The following is a 15,236-nucleotide window of genomic DNA, read 5'->3' as shown; positions in this document are numbered from 1 at the left end:
CAGCGGGTCCGGACAGAGTTTCCCCTGCCATCCTGAAGCATTGTGGTACTGAGCTGGCTCCAGTGTTCACGCACATCTTCAATGCTTCCTTGGTGTCCTGTCATGTTCCTGCCTGCTTTAAGTCCTCCACTATCATTCCTGTTCCCAAGAAGGCCAGGCTCACAGCACTGAATGACTACAGACCGGTGGCACTGACGTCTGTGGTCATGAAGTCCTTTGAGCGCCTGGTTCTCTCTCACCTGAAATCTATCACTGCTTCTCACCTGGACTCATTGCAGTTTGCCTACAGAGCCAACAGATCTGTGGACGATGCAGTGAACCAGGCCCTTCATTTCATTCCGCAGCATCTGGACTCCCCAGGAACCTATGCCAAGTTCCTGTTTGTAGACTTCAGCTCTGCTTTTAACACAATTCTTCCAGCTCTGCTTGAAGACAAGCTTCGCCAGCTCAACGTGCCTTACAGACTTCCTGACCAGCCCGACCCAGCGAGTGTGGCTGGGGACGACTGTCTCCGACACTCGGACCCTCAACATCGGGTCTCCTCAGGTCTGTGTTCTCTCTCCATGGCTCTTCTCTGCTGCACCTCCAGCCACCAGTCCGTGAAGTTGATCAAGTTTGCGGATGACAACACCATCATCAGGCTCATCTCATATGGAGATGAGTCAGCTTACAGGAGGGAACCACCATCACTGAGGACCAACCATCAGGTCCCTTGTCAGGAAGGCCCAGCAGAGAGTGCTCTTTTTGAGGCAGCTACGAAAACTACCATTACCGATAAAGTTGCTGGTGGAATTCTACACGGCCATCATCCAGTCCATCCTCACCTCCTCTATGACCGTCTGGTACAACAGCGCCACCTCTTCAGGACCTGTATGTCTCCAGGACCCAGAGACGTGCAGTTCGGATTAGAGCCTACCTTTCTCATCCTGGACATGGACTGTTTGTCCCTCTTCCCTCTGGCAGGAGGCTACGGTCAATCCAGACCAGAACCTAGCGTCACAGGAACAGCTTCTTCCCCTCTGCCGCCAGACTGTCGAATTTGTGATCAGCCTTTGTTGTTTATTTTATTTTATTTTATTTTTTGTCTGCACTTCATTCCAGAGTACTTTCCTAGTTGGTGGGATTCCCACTGACCATGGCAACAAATTTGATTCTGATTCTGATTCTGATGTGACCCAAATAGCTTCCAGGCACTGTAGACGTGAAAACGTCTTCAGTCTTTCATTACTTTATTTGCCTTTGTCAGGAGATTTTCCATGGAAGGATCATGGTGAAATACTGATGTGTTACTTCAGCAAGGCGTTGAACGCTTGGTGGAGACACTCGGCCAAATGATGACGTCCTTGATGTCCATTCGATCAACAGGTGGTCCACAAAGTTGGGAGGCACCAGAAAGCTTGCTCGCATCATCTGCTCTGATGGCCACAGTCTGGTTGGGGCCGGTGGAAGCAGGTGAGGTGTTGCTGGCAGCAGACATGCAGTTGTCGACACTTTGAGAAGGCATGTAAATACACCCCAAAGTTTTCATGAAGTGAACCTATTTGTCACAATTGACACATTAAGCTTCTTCCATTGCATTTTGAGTTTCATAACGTCAAATTCTAGAATGTCTTGTACAGTTCCTTTAAAAGTTTGACCCAGTTTGATCCTGAATCATTTTAGTGGCTCTAGTAAGTTCAATGAATTTCGTTCTCTAAAATGAACAATTCATTTTCGAGTCTTTATTTCCTTCAATACAGATCCTTAGTTTCGCCACATGATGGCGACAGTTAGCATTTCTGTGTTCTTGGCGGCAGGATGTAAATTGACTTTACTGACCTCTTCAAAGTTACATTTAGATATATCATGCTACTGAACCACGTTGGACTTTTATTTTTATGGATGTCGATATTAATATTGTACTGTTTGTCATTTTTGCATAGAATTAATATTTTATTTATTTATTTATTTTATTATATTTTTTGTTTTTTCCGTCCCAGATAAAGAGGAAAAACGCCACGAAGAGTTCTGACGCCTCGTAGTCGTAGTCAAAGTTTCACATTTGCTGCTGTGAGGCTTCATGTTCTCCACACAAAGAACCAAGCTAAGCTCCTTCACATTCCCATTGTTCAAAGGCTGGAATAAAATGGCATCAAATTATGGATGGATTTTTCAGGAAACCTCAAACTAGATTCAAGGTTCTGTTTAGTTGAGCTTTTGTGTTGTGAAGTGAATACAAGCAGATATGCTGCCAGTGTCGTCCTTCGTGCCTTCACCACACTCAGGATGCCCTGGTTGGTCTCAGCATCTGTTCTGCTCAGAGTAAAGGTTTGTCTCAGCTGGTAACGTAAACTCCTCACCCATGCCAGACTAAGCTTGGGGGCGTGATTGTTGGTGTCCGTCACATTCATGATGACCACAGCTTCACTTGACGATCCAAAAACCTTTGTAATCTGCAACATTGAGTCTTCGTCTGAAGGCTTCAACCACCTGTGGCAGGGAATCAATGAGTTGAGCATCAATGCGAAAGAGCTTTTATTGTAGGGTGATGGTGGGAGCCAGAAGAGTTCAGTCTGAGGGTCACAGTCCAGGCCATCCACACTGAGGATGTTTCCTCCCGATGGTGAGCATGGTCTTATCGCGGACGATCACAGGGACGCTCTCCTCACAAATAATAGAGTACTCCAAATCAGAGTTCACGTTCTCGGGTTCGTCTGCATCAGTGGCTGAGACTTGCATCACTGCAGTTCCTGTTAAAAATGAACAAATCCAGTTGTTTTTAGTACCAATAACTTCCCATGTTCGTACTTTGCACCCCTTTGCACAACCTATTTGTGACACCATGGTTGTGTGAATGACTGAACAGCCAAGCTAGCTGCACTTAAATATCAGGGTGAAGCCAGAGATATTTCTTATTTTTTATGTGACAGAAGAGGAATCTGAATCTTATAGTAGACAGTGAACGCTGGACGTTCAAGTTGTGGCTCCAATAACCACGTTTTCAAGGGGTTAAAAAGCAAGTGAGCAGAGGCAAATTTCAAAATGTAAGTTCTAAATTTCCACTTCTCATATGAGAATTCTTTTTCTCCCTGTCTGTACTGGACAGAGACAACAAGGTGATGAGTTTTTCTTTCCATCTATAATTGCTGTTTTGTTAAAATCAGTTTAGGATGTGTGTTTTTTTTTTGTTTTGTTTTAGTCATGTGAGTTGAAGTAAGCTTCAACTACTTCAGATCTTTTTTCTTCCCTAAAATAATTCTCTCACTTGCCAAAGTTACAAAACAATTTATTCCAAGCATTGTTGCTAACATGCAAAGCATCAAGTTCCAGTCACATTGTTTGTTTCCTGGGACATTAAGCAATAATATTGAGCCGGCCAACAAGAAGTGTTTATCGGGTCATGGCGACCCGGCAGATCACAATTCGGAGAAAAAGGAGACGTGTCCTGTAAAGGAACTCTGGAAATAGACATGTTTGTGTGTGTGTGGTGGTGTGTATCTGGTGCGAGGACCGCCCTCGATCTATGTCTGTACTCTAAACAAGATGATGCTCTGTCTCAGCCTTCATGACCCTGGTGATCGTCGGTTTGTGACTTCATTCAATTTTTGTATTTATTCATTACACACGGCTGTCTTGACATTTTGCTTCTGCTGTTTTTTATGTGCTGTTTCCATGTGAGCTGCTCGTCCATACTGAAACCATTGCTGTCATATTTGGTGAGCCTGTGAGCCTGTGAGCCTGTAAGACAGGGGTCACCAAACTGTTCAAGAAAGGGCTGCAGTGGGTGGGGATTTTTGTTTTCTTTTATGTTTTCTAATAATACAGTACACACAGCTTCACCAACCAGGGGTCCAAAGTCTATAATTAGTTTATTTATTTATGTATTTTTAACTATATTTCTTTTTTTTTTTGCTATGGTGTTCACTTTGACTGTATCAAAGATAATAATTTATTCATATCAACTATTTGCCATTAATTACTGTGCCCGACATTTGATTTCACGTCCCAACATGTGATGTTCTGCCAATAGATTTGAAAACTACCTGGTGCTGAGAGCTCCGGGACAGAAGCAGCGTACACTTCCTGGGTGAAGACTGGTGTATTTATCAGAGTAGTAGTAAACACTTTAAACTCTAAATAGCAATGAGGCCAGCACACAGACTGTCATCGTACCAGGCTTCATGTCTACAACTTCAGGCTTAACTTCAGTACCAGCTGATCCAAAATTCCTCTTTTCCCCTACTGGTTTCTTCCAATTGCCTTTTGTCTATTCCTTCAGAGACAAGTATCATCGCACAAATATTAGTGATATGTTACTTTTTCCATTGAACAACTTTGATCACTGAACACGGCTTGAGTGAAGACTTGTTTGTAGTCGTTCCTATGCAGGACCAGGATCTTAAGGGGGACTGGATTTTCCACTAGCTCTCCAGCACAGGACACCACCCAAACCATCACCTGCAAACACAAAGCAAACTGAACAATTGTTCTTCTTTATACAAAGTAACAATGAAATGTCATGCTCACAATGAAATACTGGTGTTTTTTTTATTGTCATCTGATATCACACGCCTCTTATTTCAGAATACACTTCAGAATTAGTAAAAAATAGCAATACTAATACTCATAAAAAGTTTTGGAAATTCAAACTTGTATACCATCAGAGTGACATTAAAAATTATTCATATTGTGTTTGCACCTTTACTGTCTTCATTGTTCACAAACACATAATATTTTCATTGTACTTATCCACACAGGACGAAATCAAGTACAATAAACAAACAAACAAAAAAATCGTACCTGAGCAGTGAGCACAAAAACCATCAGCCAAGGTTTCATCCTCAGATCATGGAGTTGGATTGCTACAGAACTTGAGGATACAGGAGCAGACAGGTCCTGAGTCTTCCTATACTGACCAGCACCGTCCTCTGTTCAGCCAAACATCTATGTGGCTGAGCCATGGTCAAACATGGCAAATGTATTTCAAAGCTGACGTAGGAGTTTTGGTGCCCACCCCCCTCCATGCCTGCTGACATGTGCTAACCCTCCGTGGCAAGAAGTGAGACATGATTCAGACGTCATCCCTGACCAACAACTTGAGTTGTGATCAGGTCAACAGACAAATAGAAGGATGATCTGCATCCGGGGAGGAGTAAAAATAACTTGATGGTAGGGCCAGAGGAGGTTGAAGGGAACATGTCCACAAACTAACAACAGACACTTCAGTGACCAATCAAATCACAGCTCATGACAGTCATCACACTCTTTCTGAGAGAAGGGTTTTGGGTGATCCACAGGGACGCTGTGCCACCAAGTATTGTAAGCGAGGAACTACAAAATGTGAATAAGAAGATAAAACTAAACAGATGACTTATTTTAAAATATGTTCACTTGTGCTTCAGTTTGTTTCTGTGTAACAGACAAATCTGCTGCATCAGCGATTATCTCATGTATGATTATAATGTTCATCTGAGAAGCTGATTCAGTTTGTCCTCATTTCAACCTACCTTCCATTATTGAATGTGGATCTGTGTTTTTATTCATAAACTGTATGAAAAATAATTTCCTTAGAAAAATATAATAATATCTAGCAATCATCCAGCAACTGAGAACATATGCGACGGTCTTAAGAATAATTTTCCATCCAAAAGCAGGTGTTCTCCAGGTACAAGTCCCATTTCATTTTGCTGTGATATTACGTGACCACCTGACACAGGTCAACGTGGCACTTCCAGCTTCACAAATTACACCCAGCACCAGCCCAACCACATTATGAAGCTAGAGGGTTCGGTGCCTGGGTAGATATTTCCAATAACATGAGGAGTATTTGAAGGTGTGGTGCAGTTTTTGCTAAGCACAAACTACAACTCTTGTGTTCAGACTGCTGAATTTGACATTAAGAGAGAGGAACATTAGCAATGTCAGTGCTGATATTGAGTAAATCTCAAGTTGTAGATGAATATAAATATAAATGTAATTGCAAATGTGATTCTATTATGGGATGGACTGAAGGACATTCATGTGCTGACCTCACACAGAGGAAGTCATGTTTATATAACTATATAACTACTGTCACTCCAGCTTCTTTGAGACTTGTTTTCTAGAGAGAACACTGCGGGTTGTTGTTCCAGTATATGAGGTGATGTTTCTTTGTATTACTATCCAACAACTATCCAATGTGCTTGTGTACTTTTCGTCAACACACGCCATATGTGCATGTCACCGCCCGGGTCTGTGTTTGCTGTTTTATTACAGTGACCCATCTGGCCAGGTGATCGTGGTTCTCCTTTGTGACTTGAGCTCATCGCGGCTGCAATTTGCCCTTCACTTTAAGAGACACTTTTGATTCTGTTGTTTGTGTTGCTCACTGTTACTTCTGTTGTATCATAAACAAGTATCAGTTTCTTATCTACAGGAATTTGTGAGGTAGTAAACCATAAGCTGGCAGAAAACACACAAGGTCACCGAGCTGTGACCCCCCCACCCCCCCCACAGTCCAGAGACACTACAGTCGAGGTTGAAAGTTCACATGAATGAAACACACAGTGTATTTAAACATGTATTTGCAGAAGTAACAATGAGTATGTTTAAAGACAATAGGTGGAAACACCGGCTAAATATTAGTAATAGTAGTTGCAGTGGTATCATCACCGTCTTCACTTACCAGTGAAACAGTCCAAATACACTTCAGTACGATTGACAATGAAAATCTTATTGCTAGATTCACTTGTTCTCACAAGTCTGTTATTGTTCTGCTGCATAAAAAGTGATTTGAACATCATGTAAACACAAATAGGAGTCATACAAGGTAAGATTTATTCAATGAGAAAACTTTACAGATGATTTCAGAGTGCTGGCTCAGGGAGACAAACGGAACCGTGAAGCTCTTTAAAACAGCTGAACACAGGCAAAGAGCGTGAGCAGGAGGGTCAGCCTGCTGAGTAGGGGAACCGGTGCAGCGTTGGGGTAACCGTGGCTGGTCCTGCAGGGGTTCACCACTTCCTCGTAAGGAATGGGAACATCATCTGGATCCTTGGCTTTGAGAGTATCACGGACCTGACAGGGAGAGACAAAATGTTATCGCCATTCACACTGAGACAGTGTTTCCGAGTCATCCGGACACCCAAGTCTGACACCCCGACTTACATCCTCCACCCTCTTCATGACACGGAGCAGGTTGTTGCCCAGAGCAGCTTTCACCTCCGTGTCAGTCCAGTTCCTTCTGAGCAGCTCGGCCACCAGTTTTGGAACTTTGGAAACGTCTTCCAGCCCCTCAGGTAGTCTGAGGAAAGGCAAGCGTGTTATCTCCAGCGCTCTGACTGGCTGTAAATGAATGAAACCCGGGATGCCGTGCACCTGGTTACGCCATCGTAGTCTCCTCCAAAGCCGATGATGTCAGGCCCGCCCACTTTCTTAATGTGGTCGAAGTGATCTTGAACAAGAACATGTTGAAAGAATGTATACTATTGTGCAGTTGCAGTCAAGACACATGAAAACTCACCGGCCACATCTGTGAGTTTGGCACTTTGGCTGCAGGTCACGTAGTCATTGTAGAAGTTGATCATGACTATGCCGCCCTTTTCTTTCTGGAAAGACAAATAGAATAAATGCTAGACATTCTCCATCACATTTGATGTTTATTTTGAGAAATACAACAACTATTCAATGACAATTTTGTTATTGTGAAGGGGGAAAAAGATTATTGAAATCAAAAATGTAGTTTGTTTATCATACACCTATCCCATATTTCTTTCATCTATTACATGACCTGGGCCACACAGGAAGAAGGAAAGAATTTCATTGCTGTGTGTCATGTGGTTCATGTGGACAAAACAAATCAGTTGAATCTCACTGAAAAATGTCATGAAAGTTGCTCAGTCCTTTAAGGCAAACTGCAAGTACGATTCATCCTACATACTTGGATTTCGGATGACATAATTTCATTGTCGTTTTATTGGTTTACGCCACTGGAATTCAGCGCATTTTTTATGATTGGTTACTAAGATTATACATTTTGTATAATGTTTGACAACTCAAAATTCAGTATAAAACAGTCGTCGAAATTACGATCAAAGGGCTGAGTGCAAAGAGACCTGGATGTCTAATACAGTATGACTGTATAAATCTTAGTAAAACCACGACTTTGAAGACAAGAATTAAGTGTTTTTGGTGCCAAGTATTTGTCCAGCAAATGTCCATTGAATAGTGTCGATGATAAATCATGTCTCATCTCATTCACTGAAAATGCGTTGCACACATTGGTACAAAGACATTTGACTTCTGCTGACTTTGTACCTTGGGGATCGATAAAGACACCTTTTATTGGCGTGTTCATCCTTGTTTTGTCAGACTTTGAGATTAGATTAGATTAGACAGTTGTTTATACATTAGATTAGATGGCCATTATAAGTCCCACAGTGGGGATTTTTGAATAAGATTAGATTTGACAACCTTTTTCAAGCCACAACAGACTTAGCTCATTGAAAAAATCCAGAGTCACACCAGCAAAGGAACCTCAGCCAAAGCGCAATCGTGCCTAATGAAAAGTCCTGTGGAAAATCCCTTTCATTTTGACAAAAGTTGGTGACACGAACACTCTGCTATTTTGGCATGTTATTTGCAGAAACAAATGTATTTGTTTAAAAATAACCAGAAAGGGTTGGGCAATATGGCAGAAATGAGTCATCATTCTATTTATTTAACTTGTGATTTCATCTCATTCTTTCTCTCTTCACATTCACGTTCTGCATTTGGATTTTAGCCCACTTTTAAACAATGAATCAAACTTTGTCAGTATACGAATGTCAATAAAGTTTCAAAGTGAGACACTTTGGCAGTAGCCATTAGCTCTGTGGTGCAGACAGTCTTTGGCGTCGTGGGTTCTGTCGTGTGACATTGTGCATTTGACCAGCTTCTTTGCTGTGAGTGTGTGGGAAGAGGAGCACCATGCATGGAGCAGATGCCAGTGATGGTTAAGTCAATGCATCAGCATAGATCTATAGTGTATAGAAGGAATGTGACTGAATCCAAGTGATCTCCTCACGTTGGTAGATTGTCCACGCGGTCTAATTGTTGATGGTTTAATATCATCATATCATCCACCTCTATCTCTGGACGAAGGAGGTGAGACTGGACCATTTCCCACTGCACACCTGACACTCTCTCACGGCACCACAGTGGTTGAAAAACACTGGCTCAGATGTGCTTTCACTCTCTTCCTAACTTTCACAGCGTCGCCGGCAAACACCCACCACTCTCCTCAGGACGTCATCCGGAACGTTCCTCTTGTGCTTGCACACGCTGTAGGCGGAGGAGTGGCTGAAGATGACCGGAGCTGCTGACATGTCCAGGACTTGGTTCATCACATTGACCGTTACGTGGGCGAGGTCGATCAGCATCCCCAAACGGTTCATTTCCACAATCAGTTGCTGTGATTGAGAAATGAATAAAGGGGAAGTCGGGACAGAAGTCAGTTGACAGAACCAAACTCTCACTCACTATGAATGTTAGACATAACAATACTAATACAAGACTGAGACTGTAATAATTGTTGTGTTGTGTTATCTATGTCAGCTACTGTTGCGTGGAACTGAACACCCGGGTGTTGAACAAGCACATGTGACTTCTGGACTCTATGTCTCACACACCAACCATAAATGCCACATTAAAGCATAGTTGCTGAACACATACGTAAATGAAATATGCTTGTATATATGACTCAGACTGACCTATGATCCATAATAAATATGACGTAACACTACAATTCAAAACACTCCAGCTAAATGCTTCAAATCTGATCAAAATAAGGCACTTTACTTCTAAGTCTGATAATCACGTGTATTTATAGGTGCGGTCCTCATATTAACACCAGACTAAACGCATAGATTTTCATTGGACTCTCGTGTCTTTTGAAGCGAAGGTAATAACAGTTAAAGATTTTCTAATATATTGGTACTTGTTGACTGACCTTGCCAAAAGGTGAGAGTCCATCGTGTTGTGACGGCTCTGATCCATTGTCGACACGCCAGTTATCAGCCCTGTCAGGCACAAATGATACACTAAAAAAGCACTGAGAAGGTGCAGACCTCTGGCAACAGCAGCTCCCTCCCCTGCTGCCTATGTGTTTCTGCCTCATCCCATCTAACAGACTTCCTTAGTATTCACCAATAACGTCTCAAGTTATTTTGTACACAGACAAACAAACCAAGCCCATTGAAAACTTGGCCTCCTTGTCAGAGTCGAGCTTAAGGACAGATGACCAGACTAGAAGTTAACATTGTAAACCACAGATGTCACAATTCATGAATCCAATTTGCTGTGTGTGTCGTTTGCTGTACTTATTTGGAACTGATATTTTAGATTTATATCTCTTTCGATTACTTTGTTCCACAGCAAATGAACTTAAGTTTAACAATACAATGCTTGACAAGGCACATTAAAGCAATAAAATAGGGCTCAGTTTGAGTCCTTGAACGCACCACAGGACTGTCACTGTGTTTCTATGAACCCAGCGAATGCTTGGTCTGGACCTGGCTCATGTTAGATGTGAGGTAGAACCAGAACCAAAGGAGAACCCGCTCCAGCTCTGAAGACTCAGACTGTCTAATGGAGTCACTATAGTTATAAAGCTTTAAAAGGATTTTACCATGGTGTGTTGCAGGAGTGTGTGAGGGTGAGGTAGCGAACCCCGAGCTGGTACATGACTCTCAGGGTCCCCAGACTGCTGTCGAGGGAGTGACCCCCCTCCACCCCGATCAGTGAGGCGGTCCTGTTGCTGGAGAAGGCCTTCGTGATGTCTGCAAAGCAGAACCAGAAGTTATGAGGCTTTTCAAATAAGCACCGAGTTTCTACCACTCTGTTATACAACTTGCTTGTTGCTCTATAAACTTTAACATGCCATAATTCTTATGGCTGGATTTTAATCATCTACCTGCATTTAACACGTGCCAAAGGCTTTTTGTGATTTTACAACTTCTCTGTAGCCTTTTGACCAATTTAGTTTCATCAGACCTTTGTCGTAAAATCGTAATTCAACATTGAACGTTAGATTGAATGTTTGACGTCATTGACTCAGTAATGAATTCATAGAAAGCGAATGATTCATAGGAGGTTTGTGACCAAATCTTAAAAATGCAATCTTGAGTAGTCAATATTCAACATTCCTTGAGGTGCGGTTTCACCTCATGTTTGATTTAAAAAAGAAATATTGACACGATTGGTTCTGTATTTGCGATAAGGTCTGAATGGAGTGATAGAGAGACCACACACACTCACACAGGAAGAGGTTTGTCACACCATCCTTGTGGGGTCTTCTCATTGCCATAGTGCTCTCCCTAGGATCTCACCCTTAACTTAACCATCCAACACAAATGGCTAACCGTAACCAGGACTCTTAACTAAACTAAAACCAAATTATGATGGTCCCAACAAGAAGGTGTGGTGTCAAGAATTTGTTTCACGGAATAGATAAACCTAATTCCGACACACACAGGTTTACTTCCAGTATTACATCAATATTTTGTGGCATTTCGGCTGTAACTAAGCAACATTCACTTCCATGTTTCTAACTCACTCAACCTCACCAAGGTTGTCCTCATCTGAACTGAGAGTGTCAACAATATTGACTTACCCTGACTGCTGTAGGCAAACATGAAGGTTTCGGGGTATTTGTCACACATTCGGTGGACCACATCGATCTGCTCCAGCGTTTGTCTGACGGCATCTTTGTACTGGGTGTCACACGGAACGTATGCTGACCAGAACTGAAGACGGATGGAGAAGGGATATTTAGACATGTAGTCATTAGCCTCTTATAACCGCCATGCCGCTTTGAAACATGGGGATTTGCATGAATGACTTTGCGAAACAACATTGTGAACTCACAGTGACATGCTTAGTTTGTGTCTGTTATAATACATGTGTGGCCAAGATCTTCCTTGCTCTGTCTCTGGATAACACACTGATTTTGAGTTTCAATTTCAATCTCATGATCTCATGAATATCTCTGAGAGAACACAGCAGGGAAGTCTGCTCCCGGTTTTTTAAAAAATATAATTGATTTTTATATTCATTTTCAGTGCCTAGTGATGAATGACATGCAACAATCAGAAGCTCAGATCTCTTTTTCTCTGGTGGAGACACTTTCTCAACACCTGGTCTATTGATCACCTTTCTCTGTCCACCAAATGCTTTAGCTGCATTGACAAATATACTTGTTACATGAGGTAACTGGTGCGTGACGTGGACCAAGACGACCATCAGCAGGGTCATCGGCGAGTCTATCGTGTAACATTCATGTGAAGACAGCAATAACCACAGGAACAGTGCACGACACGGTGGTGTTGATCACAATGGGTCTGACAAACCTGCGCTCCCAGACGTCCCTCCTTTATCTTGGGTATGTTGGTGTGCGTTGTCGAGAGCGTATGAAGGTCCACTCTGTTGAGCTGGTTGTTGAATTGCTTTCGAAGTTGCCATGGAAGGTCATTGTGACTAGAGAAAATAAAGACAAGAACGATAAATGAAAAGATGCGACTTCATGCTGGTAATAACACTGTAGTGTCACGGACCCGTCAATCAGCGGCGTCTCCGACATCAGCTTCAAAGCCCGGGTCAAGAACACATCCTGGCTCTCTGTCAGCGACAAACACACCCAGAACAGAGCCACGGAAAGAAGCCAGCCACACTTGCTCAACATTTCTGAATCAAATCCTCCGGTGGATGGTGACAAAACTGTCCACACTCCTTTAACTGACACTACTAACACTGAGCTGTCATATTCATCTCTTGTCACAGCCCCTCCACTCTCATGCCGCCACCCCAGTGGCCATAAACACAGCACAGTAGATCAGACAGCCTACAGTCTAATCTTTATTGCTGTTGAACAACACCTATGTCTAGTTCCTTTATCATAAATGTTTTTTTATATAATTGTTTTACACACATACGTGCACAAAAAGCAACAAATGCTTTAAATGCTGCTCAATGTAATTCTTCATGGACATTTAGTCCACATGAAATAAGACACATTTTTAACTAAAAAAAACATTCAAGTATCTGTAATAAATAAGTAAATAAACTCTCTCAATGCTAAAGAATCCTTTAAAAAAAATCCTGGATCCAGACAGTGATCTGACACACTCCCCAAATATAATCATCGTTCCATGCCAACATTTCATACTATGTGGGAACACAGGCAGACAAACCAGCCCCATCTAAGACAGGCCTGGGCAAAGTGCGATCTGGGGACCAGATGTGGCCTGATGCCTGTATTTTCGCGGCCCGTATGACGTCAGACTAAAACTGTAACAAATATGTCCTAATTTTTCTACCTTTTTTGTTCTTTCTCTTTTCGTCACCATCACCACTTAATGCATGTTCTTGTTTCAACACTAAAATCTTCTTGTCTTTGGCCATTTTTGTGTTTTTCTTGTTCCTCAAAATACATTGAAGGAATACTAAAAATATATTTTGATATAAATTGCTTTCTTATCTTGAACGTCTGGTCCATAGTTGATTTATATTCAAATTAAGTGCATATAAAATGAATTATTTCAATAAGTTTCATGGCATATTGATATTTTTCCATCATGTTTTGTAGTCATTGCTGTCTTTCTTTTGGCCTGATGGCCCCTCACTACTGTTGCAGATTCTAATGTGGCCCTTTAGGAAATGTAATTGACCACCTCTGATCTAAGACATGGGCTCTTTGGGGGTGGTAATAATGAATGTATGAATAAACAAATAACGACACATTAGAGAGTAAACTACCAAACTAGGAGCAGAGAGGATCTGACAGAGTGAACTTGGGCCAGCACGCTTAAGTAGTGCTGGCCGGTGTGGTTTGGTTCCAGCCGGGTGTCATTACAGTATCTGTCAGTGGAAACAGAGGAACAAAACAAGGAAGCAACACATCCAAATAAAAGCATAAACAAAGAGGACAAAGGACAATTATTTCAAGGTCCTTGATTCCCCCCAAATGCCACGAGCCACCACTGCAGCATCAGTTTTTTTTTACTTTTTACATCATCAAAAAGGTTTAAACCAATGAGATTGCTCTGTAAATACGAGCATCTGGGACAAACCAAGTCGCAGTGTTAATATTTCCTTGCTTGAGGTCATACGTGATGCCCAGCAACCCAAACTGCTGCCAACCTCCACATCAGACTCCACTGCATGGTCGAGTCCTGGCTCTTTGGTTACGATTGGTAACTATGGCCAAGTTCAAGAGGCATAAACAGTCTAAAACACAAAAAAGGTTTTATGATCACACGGTCGTGTGTGGACCTCTCATTTCGGTTCAAATGGAAAGAGGTCTCTACAAAGGAAATTAACACATTTTTATAGTTTACACAAAGCTAGCTGCGACTGCTTCATTTGCGATGAACTTTGCTCCGCCTCCTGTCTAAGGCCATAGTCGGGCAGTTTTTGTCCCGATTTTGCTATGTCCCCCGACCACAGATGCCAAACACCTGACTGTCGTAGCTCATCCCAGAATCCTCATGTCAAGGGGAATTAGTGCTTATAATGGGCTCTGAAAAAAGGTTGCAATTCTCAAAACACGTTCAGCATTTACGACCAAAGGAAGACTTTTTCAAAAGTACAGGCTTGATGGTGATAAAAATGATGACGAAAACCCACCACCAGTCGAGGGGTATGGCACAGAACCAAGATATGGGATTATGCCGGGGTTTCCCCTTTATCCAAGACTGATTAAACTTGAATGTGTTACTATGGTGACTTGCTCTTTGCAGCTCTCCTGCTCCTGAGCAGGCCAACAACCTGGGCTGTGTCCCCTGTTTGATCCTAATAAACAAATATTGCCATATGTTTACTCTTTTAATTGTAAGAGGAGGGTGTGTTCCAACTATAGGGGGATCACACTCCTCAGCCTCCCTGGAAAGGTCTATTCCAGGGTACTAGAGAGGAGACTTCGGCCAATAGTCGAACCTCAGATCCAGGAGGAACAGTGTGGTTTTCGTCCCGGTCGTGGAACACTGGACCAGCTCTATACCCTCCATCGGGTGCTCGAGGGTTCATGGGAGTTCGCCCAACCAGTCCACATGTGCTTTGTGGATTTGGAGAAGGCGTTCGACCGTGTCCCTCGCGATGTCCTGTGGGGGGTGCTCCGGGAATATGGGGTGCGGGACCCTCTGCTAGGGGCTGTCCGCTCCTTGTATGACCGGAGCAGGAGCATGGTTCGCATTGCCGGCAGTAAATCAGACCTGTTCCCGGTGCATGTTGGTCTCCGCCAGGGC

The 15,236-nt window shown here is 42.6% G+C and overlaps 2 protein-coding genes across 2 annotated transcripts; one reads left to right on the top strand and one right to left on the bottom strand.

Annotated features, from left to right (window-relative positions):
• Nucleotides 1–12: 12 nt before the first annotated feature.
• On the top strand, nucleotides 13–2,638 carry LOC128759371 (uncharacterized). Its single transcript, XM_053866248.1, has 2 exons — nucleotides 13–1,452; nucleotides 1,980–2,638. The coding sequence occupies exon 1, from the start codon at nucleotides 207–209 to the stop codon at nucleotides 1,131–1,133; it is 927 nt and encodes a 308-aa protein (XP_053722223.1). The 5' UTR covers nucleotides 13–206; the 3' UTR covers nucleotides 1,134–1,452; nucleotides 1,980–2,638.
• Nucleotides 2,639–6,786: 4,148 nt separating this feature from the next.
• On the bottom strand, nucleotides 6,787–12,728 carry dpep1 (dipeptidase 1). The gene is made up of 10 exons (XM_053865779.1): nucleotides 12,549–12,728; nucleotides 12,345–12,471; nucleotides 11,609–11,741; nucleotides 10,625–10,775; nucleotides 9,947–10,016; nucleotides 9,231–9,407; nucleotides 7,481–7,565; nucleotides 7,336–7,411; nucleotides 7,126–7,261; nucleotides 6,787–7,035 (listed from the first exon to the last, which is right to left on the bottom strand). Exons 1-10 carry the CDS (start codon nucleotides 12,674–12,676, stop codon nucleotides 6,868–6,870), a joined length of 1,251 nt encoding a protein of 416 aa, XP_053721754.1. The 5' UTR covers nucleotides 12,677–12,728; the 3' UTR covers nucleotides 6,787–6,867.
• Between the last annotated feature and the right edge of the window lie 2,508 nt (nucleotides 12,729–15,236).

Source organism: Synchiropus splendidus, chromosome 5, assembly GCF_027744825.2.
Source record: "Synchiropus splendidus isolate RoL2022-P1 chromosome 5, RoL_Sspl_1.0, whole genome shotgun sequence".
NCBI classification, from domain to species: Eukaryota; Metazoa; Chordata; class Actinopteri; order Syngnathiformes; family Callionymidae; genus Synchiropus; species Synchiropus splendidus.
Note: the sequence above shows the minus strand (reverse complement) of the source record. Positions and strands in the feature narration are given on the sequence as shown.